The sequence below is a fragment of the Neodiprion pinetum genome, chromosome 2 (genome assembly GCF_021155775.2).
Source record: "Neodiprion pinetum isolate iyNeoPine1 chromosome 2, iyNeoPine1.2, whole genome shotgun sequence".
NCBI classification, from domain to species: domain Eukaryota; kingdom Metazoa; phylum Arthropoda; class Insecta; order Hymenoptera; family Diprionidae; genus Neodiprion; species Neodiprion pinetum.
In genome coordinates, this window is record NC_060233.1 from 43,021,129 (window position 1) to 43,034,870 (window position 13,742).

Consider the following 13,742-nt stretch of genomic DNA (forward strand, 5'->3'; position numbering starts at 1 on the left):
TACGCTGCGCGCAAGAAATCCAGAATTGCAGCCAAAAGCATCCGATTCCTACCGAGTTTTCAGATGGATGGGAAAGGAAAATTATAAATTCACAGTGACAAAGTTTTTGTTTCAGTTCAGTTACAGTTTATTCAATGTGCCTTAATTCTAATACAAGTGTTCGCGTGACAGTGTACGGTACTTTAACAGGTTGCCTAATAGTAGTTATTATAAAGTTGAAGACACAGAGAATATGAGGAAAGAGAAGTACAATATGAGTTGCTTTGAGCAGAATGCGTGAATGGTTATATGGATGTGAGGTATATGTTGTAGAGTTCAAGTTCTGAGCTATACATGTGTGCAATGTACATACCTCTAAAGAATACGATATGAATAATATTGTAATTTTACTACTGCATGTAACCTGTACTAAAATCAATAAATTAATGAATTTCCCTGTATCCTTTATGCTTTTTTTCTGCTGTTGTTTCTACGGTATTTCTAGTGTATTTTCGGCGTTCCTGGGTGTACAATTGATTGGAACACGGACATACAAATGAATTCCGGAGCAAACGATTTTTTGCTAAAAAAGTAACCCATTTGCATTTTTGGCGAAAATTTTCGCGATATCCAAAAGTGCTGGGATAAGTTCTTTCTGGCACTATTCCGACGTAATTTTGCCAGAGAAATCGATTGAGCGCAGTCCCGATACGCTGCGAGCAGCGGATCAAAAGTTACAGCCGAAAAACCAGAACCTGTGTTTTCGACATTTTTCAGCAGGTGCTTTTTGCTTCGTAACTTCTTCCCTGTCGATCCCACGCTCCTTTCGCTGCGTTTTCTGAGTTCCTGGGGGTTCAATTAGCCAGGAAATAGTCATACAAGTCGAATCTGAGACCACAAATTTTTGGCTCCAAAAATGAAGAAAAAAGTGAGGCTAACCCCTTCGTATTTTTGGCGAAAATTTTCGCGATTTTGAAAAGTGCTGGAATGAATTCTTTCTTGCACTATTCCGACGTAATTTTGCCAGAGAAATCGATTGAGCGCAGTCCCGATACGCTGCGAGCAGCGGATCAAAAGTTACAGCCGAAAAACCAGAACCTGTGTTTTCGACATTTTTCAGCAGGTGCTTTTTGCTTCGTAACTTCTTCCCTGTCGATCCCACGCTCCTTTCGCTGCGTTTTCTGAGTTCCTGGGGGTTCAATTAGCCAGGAAATAGTCATACAAGTCGAATCTGAGACCACAAATTTTTGGCTCCAAAAATGAAGAAAAAAGTAAGGCTAACCCCTTCGTATTTTTGGCGAAAATTTTCGCGATTTTGAAAAGTGCTGGAATGAATTCTTTCTTGCACTATTCCGACGTAATTTTGCCAGAGAAATCGATTGAGCGCAGTCCCGATACGCTGCGAGCAGCGGATCAAAAGTTACAGCCGAAAAACCAGAACCTGTGTTTTCGACATTTTTCAGCAGGTGCTTTTTGCTTCGTAACTTCTTCCCTGTCGATCCCACGCTCCTTTCGCTGCGTTTTCTGAGTTCCTGGGGGTCCAATTAGCCAGGAAATAGTCATACAAGTCGAATCTGAGACCACAAATTTTTGGCTCCAAAAATGAAGAAAAAAGTAAGGCTAACCCCTTTGTATTTTTGGCGAAAATTTTCGCGATTTCGAAAGGTGCTGGAATGAATTCTTTCTTGCACTATTCCGACGTAATTTTGCCAGAGAAATCGATTGAGCGCAGTCCCGATACGCTGCGAGCAGCGGATCAAAAGTTACAGCCGAAAAACCAGAACCTGTGTTTTCGACATTTTTCAGCAGGTGCTTTTTGCTTCGTAACTTCTTCCCTGTCGATCCCACGCTCCTTTCGCTGCGTTTTCTGAGTTCCTGGGGGTCCAATTAGCCAGGAAATAGTCATACAAGTCGAATCTGAGACCACAAATTTTTGGCTCCAAAAATGAAGAAAAAAGTAAGGCTAACCCCTTTGTATTTTTGGCGAAAATTTTCGCGATTTCGAAAAGTGCTGGAATGAATTCTTTCTTGCACTATTCCGACGTAATTTTGCCAGAGAAATCGATTGAGCGCAGTCCCGATACGCTGCGAGCAGCGGATCAAAAGTTACAGCCGAAAAACCAGAACCTGTGTTTTCGACATTTTTCAGCAGGTGCTTTTTGCTTCGTAACTTCTTCCCTGTCGATCCCACGCTCCTTTCGCTGCGTTTTCTGAGTTCCTGGGGGTCCAATTAGCCAGGAAATAGTCATACAAGTCGAATCTGAGACCACAAATTTTTGGCTCCAAAAATGAAGAAAAAAGTAAGGCTAACCCCTTTGTATTTTTGGCGAAAATTTTCGCGATTTCGAAAAGTGCTGGAATGAATTCTTTCTTGCACTATTCCGACGTAATTTTGCCAGAGAAATCGATTGAGCGCAGTCCCGATACGCTGCGAGCAGCGGATCAAAAGTTACAGCCGAAAAACCAGAACCTGTGTTTTCGACATTTTTCAGCAGGTGCTTTTTGCTTCGTAACTTCTTCCCTGTCGATCCCACGCTCCTTTCGCTGCGTTTTCTGAGTTCCTGGGGGTCCAATTAGCCAGGAAATAGTCATACAAGTCGAATCTGAGACCACAAATTTTTGGCTCCAAAAATGAAGAAAAAAGTAAGGCTAACCCCTTTGTATTTTTGGCGAAAATTTTCGCGATTTCGAAAAGTGCTGGAATGAATTCTTTCTTGCACTATTCCGACGTAATTTTGCCAGAGAAATCGATTGAGCGCAGTCCCGATACGCTGCGAGCAGCGGATCAAAAGTTACAGCCGAAAAACCAGAACCTGTGTTTTCGACATTTTTCAGCAGGTGCTTTTTGCTTCGTAACTTCTTCCCTGTCGATCCCACGCTCCTTTCGCTGCGTTTTCTGAGTTCCTGGGGGTCCAATTAGCCAGGAAATAGTCATACAAGTCGAATCTGAGACCACAAATTTTTGGCTCCAAAAATGAAGAAAAAAGTAAGGCTAACCCCTTTGTATTTTTGGCGAAAATTTTCGCGATTTCGAAAAGTGCTGGAATGAATTCTTTCTTGCACTATTCCGACGTAATTTTGCCAGAGAAATCGATTGAGCGCAGTCCCGATACGCTGCGAGCAGCGGATCAAAAGTTACAGCCGAAAAACCAGAACCTGTGTTTTCGACATTTTTCAGCAGGTGCTTTTTGCTTCGTAACTTCTTCCCTGTTGATCCCACGCTCCTTTCGCTGCGTTTTCTGAGTTCCTGGGGGTCCAATTAGCCAGGAAATGGTCATACAAGTCGAATCTGAGACCACAAATTTTTGGCTCCAAAAATGAAGAAAAAAGTAAGGCTAACCCCTTTGTATTTTTGGCGAAAATTTTCGCGATTTTTAAAAGCACTGGAAAAAAATCTTTGATGCACTATTCCGACGCGATTTTGCGAGAGAAATCGATTGGGCGCAGTCTCGATACGCTGCGATCATTGTATGAAAAGTGACAGCCGAAAAACGAAGAATTTTATTCGCCATTTCTGTCTTGTTCGTCCTACGCTCTTTTAGTTGCGTTTCCTCAGTTCCTGGGGGTCCAATTAGCCAGAAAGGGGTCATTAAAATCGAATCTGAGACAAAAAAATTTCGGCTCCGAGAATGAAAAATAATGTAAGACCAACGATGTGTCTCTACGAATCACACACGAATATGCCGTGTCCATCCATCACCAGTAATTTATCCGTAGTTTCCGATTTTCACAATTTCTTCATAGAGCTTTGCCGAACGGAACCAATAGTAAACATATGTTACGGAAACACTACAATAAAAATGATATCATACGTGTTAATGTTTCAATTCAGACTCACTAATAGTTTAGCATCAGCATCACCGACATATACATATTGCACAACAGTGACTTTGTCAATGAAATGTCGATTATCAATCATTATTGAAAGTTCATCCGGGTCAGGCGGCAGAGCAGACGATCGATAATCCTTCATTCTCACAATCTAACATATATCTTCCTGTTGAACGTGTTCCTTGACAAACCGCTGGAAAATATATTTCACCATAGAACAGATGCAGCCTACGCTTATGCATTGATTCACTATGTTCTAGGAGTCACGAAAAGTTGCCTGCAGTGGGACTGACTATACAAGTTTCCTGGAGACGTGGTCTAGCTAGTGGAAAATCTGACGATGAATGAGAAAATGAGGCACTTATTACACTAATTGAGGATGAATGTATGGAAAATATGTTTGTTAGTGATCAGTCACACACAAATCGCTTAGACATTTATAATGTCATATCTAAAATTGAGTCGGAACGCTGTAGCATTACTGTAAGAGCCCTTAAGAAAATTGTTAGATGTAAGCAAAGGACGCGGGGTTTTGATTTAAGTACACACACGTGGGAGATATTCTGAAAAACATGAATCAGGTTGACGGGTAATCGCACACAACTGTGTTCATTACAATGTTACAATTTTTTGCTAAATAGTACATTATGCTACTAGTGCGAAAAGTGAGCGATGTCTAGTTAAATTTTTCAAGCAAGTGTTGGAAAACGATATTATACGTTGATGTTCACAGCCTGCACATCAATGTTGAAAATGCAGGTATTTCGTTCATTTCCGCGGTCATCGATAGGGGGAAAGTGGAAAATAATTAAATGTTGAAATCGAAATAACGAAAGTACAATATATCCTAGATTAGTTCACAACATACAAAGTTTATTGGAATAGTCGATACAGTCGTCAAAAGAAGAATTCACAATCTTCGAAATCAGCACTGATAGTTTTGCACACAATATTCTAATTATTTTTTTAGTAATAAATACAATCCATGTATTTGCGTAGTCAGTCTTTTTGACAAATTAACAAAACTCTCACACTGCTGCAAGGAATTTTGTTCCGTAATATAATTTTACTCCAAGACGATCGCATGGTGAAAAACGCGCATAACGCAAGATGATTATCTAAACCGTCAGAATAAATATAAGATCTAATATTCTGTCTGTGCTCGTAACATACATTTCAATCAATATTTTTCTTTATATAACAATTATTTAATACACTCCTTCTGAGGACTATAGGAATATCATCTTTGTTAACATTAGTTAAGAAATAATTGTGTAGGTAACGCTGCAGCGTATGGCTGGTTTTCAACAACTGCCCGCACAGATCAAAGTCGGGCAACTTTATACGCAGGCACAATGGGTGGGTATGGTTACACTGACTGGCTAGTTCTGATGCAATCGGTATAAGGGAAATTCGGTATCGCGAAGCAGACGCGACTGTTCACTGTGCTTGTCCAGTTTTCAAGCTTCCTAACTAGGAAGTGACGTGTTGAGCGGAGGAATCCGATTTATTGCTTCTATAGTGAAGATAAATTTGAAAACATACCAGGTATCGAAAGAGAAAAAACCATTACCTCAAGCAAATTTGGTCGCGCTGAATTTAATAAAACGATAATCCAATTTCTAAATAAAAAGTAGGATCAAGGTATCTTACTATGTTTAAGCAATTACGGATGTGGCAAGAATTTCGACTGAAATAATTAACAATCACATAAATCTTATACATTTAGTTGATTGAAATTCGATAAACTGTACGAACAACAAACGTTGAAGAAGCATAACATATCATTTTTTTTTCATTCAATTACAACTTGTCAGCTTATTTTTACAAAGAAATTTCACTCAAGCGGTCGATGTTCGTCAGAATTCTACCGTTTCAATAAAATTACTGTGTTCTTTGGGTTTGCCGAAAACTTATAATTCTGCTGACTGCGATAACCACAGGCGCCACGTTTCTTTTTTTTTTTTTATTCATGACCATGCTCATTGTCGTTGCTTGATCATAAAAATACATTGTCCAATTTTGGGCTATAGTAGGATAAGCTGTGTAAGGGCTTTCAGCCATTTTGTGTAGGAAATAAGTGAGTTTGAGTCAGCTAATTGGACGGTTTTTTTTCAATATTTATCATGAATTGTGTAAACGCGGCACTGATGGTACAGAAAGAAAAAAAAAATGAACAAAAAAAACCAAGGAGATCTGCAATGGCCTTGATCGAGTCTCCACCGTTTAAATGCTGTCATATTGTTAGGATATCGGCAAGGAAAGAGAGCGGCCGTCAATTGAAATTTATTGACGTTCATGTTACACATCTTTCAACGCGCTGATGACATTAGTGGTTAGCGGACGTTCAGAATATGACCTAAAAGTGAAAAAGTTCTATTTCAATAGTGGAACATCGCTATTGCGGTCCAATCTTAAAATGTTAAAAAATTGAACCAACACAACGTCAAATTTAAACTAAGATACACATAGAGGTAATGTCATCAGCCGTTCATGCGTCCTAAACGTAGATTCCTAATTTTAACATATACATTTTTATCGCATGTTAGAATTCTACAGTGTGTTAAATTCAATTATGCATTATATCATATTTAAATTGACAACAGTTAGCTATAGAGTAATTTACCTCGACCCATTTGTATAACAATAATTTGAAAATCGCTCTTTACAATAGACAATATACGTTGTCTTCTTTCCTCCGTGGAAACCCGGGCAACTAGACGCTGCTAAACGATTCAAGAATAGTATAATTATTTTAACACAATCATAATTATGTCCTGAAAAATCATTCTCGAGGTTCCAAAGTCAACAAGAACAATTTTCCGGTTGATTGAATCGTAATAAAACTTTGGACATTGCTTAACGTCTCGTCGCCCGGGAATGCGATTTCTTACAATAAAAATATATGGATTGTTTCATATTTTATAATACCTATTTACATATCACAATTATACTAGGACTTTGCAAAATTCGATGCGACGAATTACGTAACACATAAAAGCAACCGTAGTTTAAATAATGCAATACAATCATGAATGTTAAACTTAAATAACGATACGTTTCACGTTTTAACGCAACTTTTGCCGAAAAATAAACAATATTCAATTAACTAAAAATTGTATACATGAATATTAGTAACATTGAAATATATTTTAATAAATGGAGCGATAACCATTATAACGCCAGTGAGAACTTAATTTACTATGCGGCACCAGTAAAATGTGTGTACGACAACAAGCTTTGTACACATTCTTATATATCGGCGTGTGTATACATACGTACAATATACTAGAAGTTTCAACGAAATTATTCAGTATGTATGTATATGTATGTATACACTGTAACTTTCAATAGACGCCACAGAGTAAGATATAGTTTAAATTATAAATCTGACATTGGTCAGAAAGTATTTTTCATAAGTGCGCTCCCACTATTCTGATAATTCCATCGGGTGTTTCGTGTTCGTTAAGGCTCAAAAATTCATTAAACAATCAAATAGCAATTTGGTCACTCTTCGCAGAATCGAAAAACATTGTAGATTTCGTTGAACCATTGAGTTATTATTTCAGTGAAATCTACAAGCACCTAACGATTGATGGTAATGAAATATGTCTTTTGTATCACATTGATGCAGTTTGGCATACAGGAACAGGCCCAATAATAGATTAATTGTCAATTCCCACCAAACTTACCAAATTGATTTCCAATATGTTAACCATACCTGCGACTACTGATGGAAATATTCGATCGTCTCATTACGGTTTGTTGCGTGGTAGTGATTGGCTAAATTCGAATGTCAATCAATACCCTGCCAGACAAGTTTACACAAAAAAAGTAACTGATTGTGAGCTAATCGAGCAAAAGTGCTGTATCAAGAATACTTTCATCAATGACGTTAACAAATAAACAAAACTAAAAATAAACATAAACATAATTATAATTGATAAAGACAAAAATTAATAATCACGCTACCCAAATGTTTGTATGGTTGAATAAATTTCCCATAACGAAACTGAAATTTGAGAGAAATTCGGAACTTTGATTACAACAGGTGTATAACCCGGGAAAATTGCGATATTTCCCAATATAAACTTTTTTAATTACGATATAAGTGTGTAAGAAAACAATCATTTTTTGTCAAATTTATTCGTAGGTAAGGCATTGATCTTGATTGGGATATTTCTTCTGTTGCAAATTCAATTTGATGGCGAAGCGTCCCTGCTGGCTTGGATTTCATTTATGTCACTGACCGATTCGTCAATTTTTTCATTCGGATCACAGATTGATCCGTCATCGGAAAGTTCTGGATTTACTGCGTTTGTGATTGAGCGTTTAAATTCACGATCCTGAATAAAAAAAAAAAAACGACAATGATTTAAACCATTACCAGTCTAAAAGACTAGGTTTCAATTGAAAATGACTGTAAATGAATTGAAGTGAGAAGCAATGTGCAACTAATTCTAATAAAACTATAGAGAGAGTAATAAAATTGTAACATATGATTACCTTCTTGTGCGACTTCTTTATCGATTCAATTTGTATCAACATATTCGATTTATTAGGTGGAGTGTGAACCAAATCTTCAGGAGCACCCTCGTCATTTGGATTAGCAGATGCTGTTTTAGATCTCAAACTTGTTTCATTTTCCCCTTCCAAAATATCAATCGAGTCGTTAGCACCGTTTACGTCAATTCTGTCGCTACTATCGAATAGCGATCCATCGTCTGACAAGTCCGGATCTTTATTAATTGTACATTGTCTTCTTTGTTCACGAATTTTCTTATGAGATCGTTTAATAGAGTCTGCTTGGCGTAGCTTTAAGAAGCTTATTATTCTTGAACAATTCGGAGGGGTTGTAGTCAAAGTGCAGCCAAGGCTGGTCGATGGTTTGGGATTTTCAAACTCATTCTCCAAGATCAATTCATTGTGTTTTATAGTTTGAAAGCTGACGAATGGTTTTTCATCTTCAACTGATGTTTTAGTTTCTATGAGATGAAAATCGTTCTTTTCACTGTCAACATTCAAGTTTCTTCTCAATCTACTGCTTTTTTTGTCTTTTTTGTGGGATTTTTTTATCGAATTAATATCAAAAATTAATTCTGAGGTGAAACGATTTTTTGGGGTAGATGGACCATTTGAATTTTCACCATCGCAACCTTCTCCACTAATTTGAGACTCAGAATTACTCTGTGTAACAACCGGAGAGTCTTTCTCGTGATTGGGAGTATCGAAACCATTTTCCACAGATTTAAAGCTTCCATCTTCCGTTGACAAGTTTTTGTCCCCTGAACATTCCAAAGAATTTGATTGCTTCATTTCGGCGCTTGTCTTGGGAATAGTTTCAGAATCGGTCGGTCTTAGCAAAGATCTCCGCTTTTTTATTGGTGTGAAAATTTTAAACTCTTCTTCAGCACTCTCATATTCCATCGACAAAGATTCAATATGACACGAATCACCTGATGAGTTGCTTATTCCAGTCTCATTTATCAGTAAAGATTTTTTTCTTTTATTCGGACTAGATCTATCCAATGGAGATCTATCAGATATAGATAATTCAATGGAACGATCAATAGCTAATAACTTGTCAGGTGTAGCAGAGCTTGCCTCACTTTCAGTCGCAGATGCAGATCTCATCACAGATTCGTCAGACATTGACTTGTGTTTCTTCGATGCACTGGATGCAAAACTATCACAAGATAGAGGTAAAGTTTCAATACCGCTAATGAGGCATGCGTCGTCCGAAGTTTTTTGCTGGGTGTCACTATTGAAATATTTGTGACGTTTGGCAAATTCAGTAACAATTTTTTGGTGTTTATTCTTTTTGTGTGACTTCTTTACAGAGCTATATTGTCCCATTAACAATCTACTTGAATTGACGTTCTCTGGCGTAACAGCTCTGACAACGGTTTCAGAACTATTCAGATTGCTTGTAGGACTTGACGGTTGAAGTTGTTGGCTGTTATCAGGTGACGGTGATTCTACTAAAACGTTATGTACAGATGCATGAGGCTTAAATAAGATCTTCTTCTTCTTATCTTTTATTTTCTTATGCGATTTCTTTATTGAATCTGTCATTATTTGGTCCAATATATTAACCACATTCTCAGGTGTCACTGATCGCTTAGCATTCTCATTGTCTGCCTGGCTGCAGGACTGTACCGCCTCTTGCTCATCTTTTACAGGTGAAATTAACTCCAACTTGTCAAATGATAACTTGAGTGGCTCTCTGTCTGCAATTTGGGAACTGTGACTCGAATTATCCTGTACATCAGTTTTGTACGGTAAATTACCGATATTTGTTTCACCTTTGGTTTCGGGCGTTGCTGAATAATCAAAACTTGAACCACGACCAGAAAAGTCTTCGATAGAGTTATCCAGGCACATTGATCTCTGGTCGACCTCCTGCTTAAATGGGATTACTCCGAAACCTGAGCTGGTATTGCTGATAGGGCTCAAATTATTCTCGGAGCTATTTAAAATTTCACTCTCAACGATTGGTTTGTTTTCCTGCATTTCTGTGTAATCAAATATCGATCCCGAGTCGGATATTTCATCTTCTGAGTGGTTAATAATGGTTCTTTTTTTGCTTTTATCTTTCTTGTGAGATTGTTTAATAGAGCCGACACTATAATTCGGACTTGGATAAGAATCATTTGTAATTGGAGTGGCAGGTCTCTCATCGGAGTGTGTCAACATAATAGAATCTTCTGATTTATTTTCTGTCTTTAGACAATTCTCTATTAATTGGCGCGCATACAACTTTTCCGAACGATAACTCTGCCGTTCCTGCAACATAAGTAATTTTCGGATCAAATAAAGTTTGTGAATAACAATGTCAACAACTATTATTTTCCGGTAAGGTAAAATTAGAATTAAAATAGTCATTTCTGAGATACCTTTTTGTGGCTCTTTTTGATAGCGCTCATACTCTCTGGTACAAACTGTACAATATTTTCCGGTGTAGTCGGTCTCACATCTTTATCGTCGTCTTCAAAATCTTGGAACAAGTTCCTTGGAGTGCTGACGCTCATTCTGTCGTACTGCTTTGATTTTTTCACACTCTGTTTGGCAATGTGGAAGTCGGGAGTTTCAGCATTATGTTTGAGATTGTTTATAAATTCCTCACGAGACATTGGAGTTTTGTTTACAGACCTAGGCAAGTTTGCATTAGGTTTTGGACTCGGTGTAAGATAGTTCAGTGACTTTTTTACTTTTCTGTTTCGATGAGATGGAGTTTGATTTTGATTTTCATCAATTGAATCAATCGATGTACCTAAACAGCTACTCAAATTAGAGCTGTTCGAACTGGAGCTAAAGTTCAATGTTTTGTTGATCTTTGAAGTTTTGCTTAGATTGGAATCAAAGTTTGGCGACTCTTTTTTGCAAAGATTCTCAGCTGAATTAAAAATTTTTGTCGGAGTCGGACTTAAGTCAAAGTTTAAAGCCTTATTTATTTTCGTTGTTCTTTTGTTCGAAGGACTGTAGTTTATATTTAACGATCGTAATATTTTGGCAGATCTGGTCAAGTATTTCTCATTACAAATCGGACTTTCATCTGAATCAAAGTTTGGTGATTTAAATACCGTGTCACGCCTAGGCGCGCCGATTTCAAAATTTAACGACCTATTTATTCTATATTGAAATAAACTTCGCTTTCTTCTTGGGACTGATCTGCTAAGTAATCTCGTGCTGCCGAATCGATGCTTAGATATATGCCTGATGTCTTCGGTCGGACTCCATTTTATAGTAAATTTTTGACCAGTTTCAGTATTACAAAAATCAAAATCGTCTTCGGAATTGCCATCCAACTCGGAGGATTTCATCAAGTTTCTATCTTTGTACATCGTGAACACAATGTTTTGACCGAGAGTGATTATTTTTCTTTCTTTTGATTGTTGAAATGGTATTTTAGCTAATTCAATTTGTTTTTGCGATGAAATTGTTCATTCTAATTATATTATAAAAGATAATAAGTGTATGAACATTGTGTTTAAACTGTTTGTCGCTTCATTGTGACAAACAGGATTTTTTTCACGATATGGCAGTCATCTGTAAAAGAGAAAAAAAGAAAACACACAGGTCATATGAGCAAATGTTGTAAGGATCATATCAAGTGTCAATATATAATTCAGGATTTATTATCAGCATATGAACCGATAACAAAATACTCGGGAGAGAAATAAGAGCCAGGCAATGACCCGTAGGTCGTTGCTACCGTGCAGCTACCCCAAGATAAATCAGAGTACCAGGAAATATAATTATTGTATCCCACTCAAAAATTCACTTCATTCTACCATGAATTTCAAAACACGTGTTTTCTCTCACTGTAATATTAAAGCAACCGAACTAAATAGTTTATTCGAAAGAGCAGCGACAAGTAAGGCAATGCATAGAGAATAAAGTGGGTGGAGCATCCTTACAGTAGACAAAAACCTATTGTTAGTAGACACCAGCCTGACTTGGTGAACTTTTAGATTAAAGGAGTATCGCAATTGGTTTATTGAATAAATATTAAATTTAGATTGAGGAATTTGGCTAGAAAATATGGTTAGGAACCGACGATATATAAAAATTTGTCACTCCCACGTAGAATAGGCATTGAAACAAGTAAACCAATTTCACTGACCAGCCCAGCGAGTTTGGTAGAGCGCGACGCAACAGGCGGCTAGTTATTGTGAGAGGAAGAAGGACGAGGTTGTGTTTTATGGTGTTAGAAAGCTCCGCGCGAGTTGGATAGAAGTCATACGTATGTACGTTATGTCGCGTGTACTCACGTGATGGAGTCGCATTGCAAACTCGCCGACAGCTCGAAACGTCGCGATTACACAGCAGCAACGAATCGACGATAATATTGCTCTTACCACTGATTAATAGTCTCTTGAAACACAACTGAAACACTCCTCGTTAACCGAACGCACCACCATTTGCTCCAGGCGTTCGTTGCGTCCTATGCAACGAAACTCGTTTCCCCGGCCCCCGACACGTATTATCCTAGTTCAGCGGCGTGCTGCACAGATGGCGTTCCGATAGTTTAAATACTATAGATACCGGAATCCCGATGATTAAAACTGTCGAATATAAGCTTCGCATCAACGACGTGACGTGTGTTTCACGCGACCGACTTATCATTCGCAAATTTCTTGATTTTCCACTATTTTTACATATACTATCGGATTAGTAATTGTTTTATTGTTTCCTACTTGACGGAACGAAACCTGCCACCTTACGCACGTTTCCGGCTGTCCTGCGGATAAGACTGAAATGCAATTCATACAATTGTAACGTGAAAAATGTATGAACTATGGGAATTTTCTGACGCTACTGTACGCCATGCAGCATCTATCATTGCTCGATCGGAAATTTTTGATGCTAGGAATCCGGGTGGACGTATACTGCGAATATTCCTCCGGCACCTGTTGCTCAACTTTTCCGCATCGACAGAGCTGAGTTGAGAATCACTGATCGTTCAAAAGGGAAGGGATCGCCGCTGCATTCAGTCATGGCATGTTATTCGAGAATGAATTTATATGGACATACGCAGTCCAGTGAATGCACTTGACTTTCAGCACTTCTCCCGGCAACGTAACACGGTTGCAAATGCCGTGAACGTGCGATCTGAGAATGATCGAGAAATTTCTTGCAAAAGTATTTCCCATTCGAAGGATGAGAACCCTGCAATATGCATTTGAAAACTAAAACCCCGATGATCCGAACCTCCCGCCCCTTCCCTTTCAGGAAAGGCCCAGACAACGAATACTACCTGCGAGCTCTCGGGTATCTCACATAAATTTATGCACGGTCCCAATTTTCACGAATGCGCAAAAAAAAAAAAAAAAACTAAATCAAAGTATGACTTATAAGGGCTAAAGTAATAGTTTTCAGTACACCTTATATGTTTTATAACTGATTCGTAACTTGTGCAGCATTGTTTA

At 38.0% G+C, this 13,742-nt stretch overlaps 1 protein-coding gene across 2 annotated transcripts; it reads right to left on the reverse strand.

The window, feature by feature from the left end:
• Nucleotides 1-5,761: 5,761 nt before the first annotated feature.
• On the reverse strand, nucleotides 5,762-12,776 carry LOC124211662 (serine-rich adhesin for platelets). Of its 2 annotated transcripts, none has more exons than XM_046610971.2 (4): nucleotides 12,585-12,776; nucleotides 10,707-11,859; nucleotides 8,317-10,596; nucleotides 5,762-8,156 (listed from the first exon to the last, which is right to left on the reverse strand). In XM_046610971.2, the coding sequence occupies exons 2-4, from the start codon at nucleotides 11,652-11,654 to the stop codon at nucleotides 8,007-8,009; spliced, it is 3,378 nt and encodes a 1,125-aa protein (XP_046466927.1). In that variant the 5' UTR covers nucleotides 11,655-11,859; nucleotides 12,585-12,776; the 3' UTR covers nucleotides 5,762-8,006. The 2 variants fall into 2 exon arrangements, with proteins under 2 accessions (XP_046466927.1, XP_068989570.1); XM_069133469.1 differs by lacking the exon at nucleotides 12,585-12,776 and adding an exon at nucleotides 12,437-12,559.
• Nucleotides 12,777-13,742: the final 966 nt, after the last annotated feature.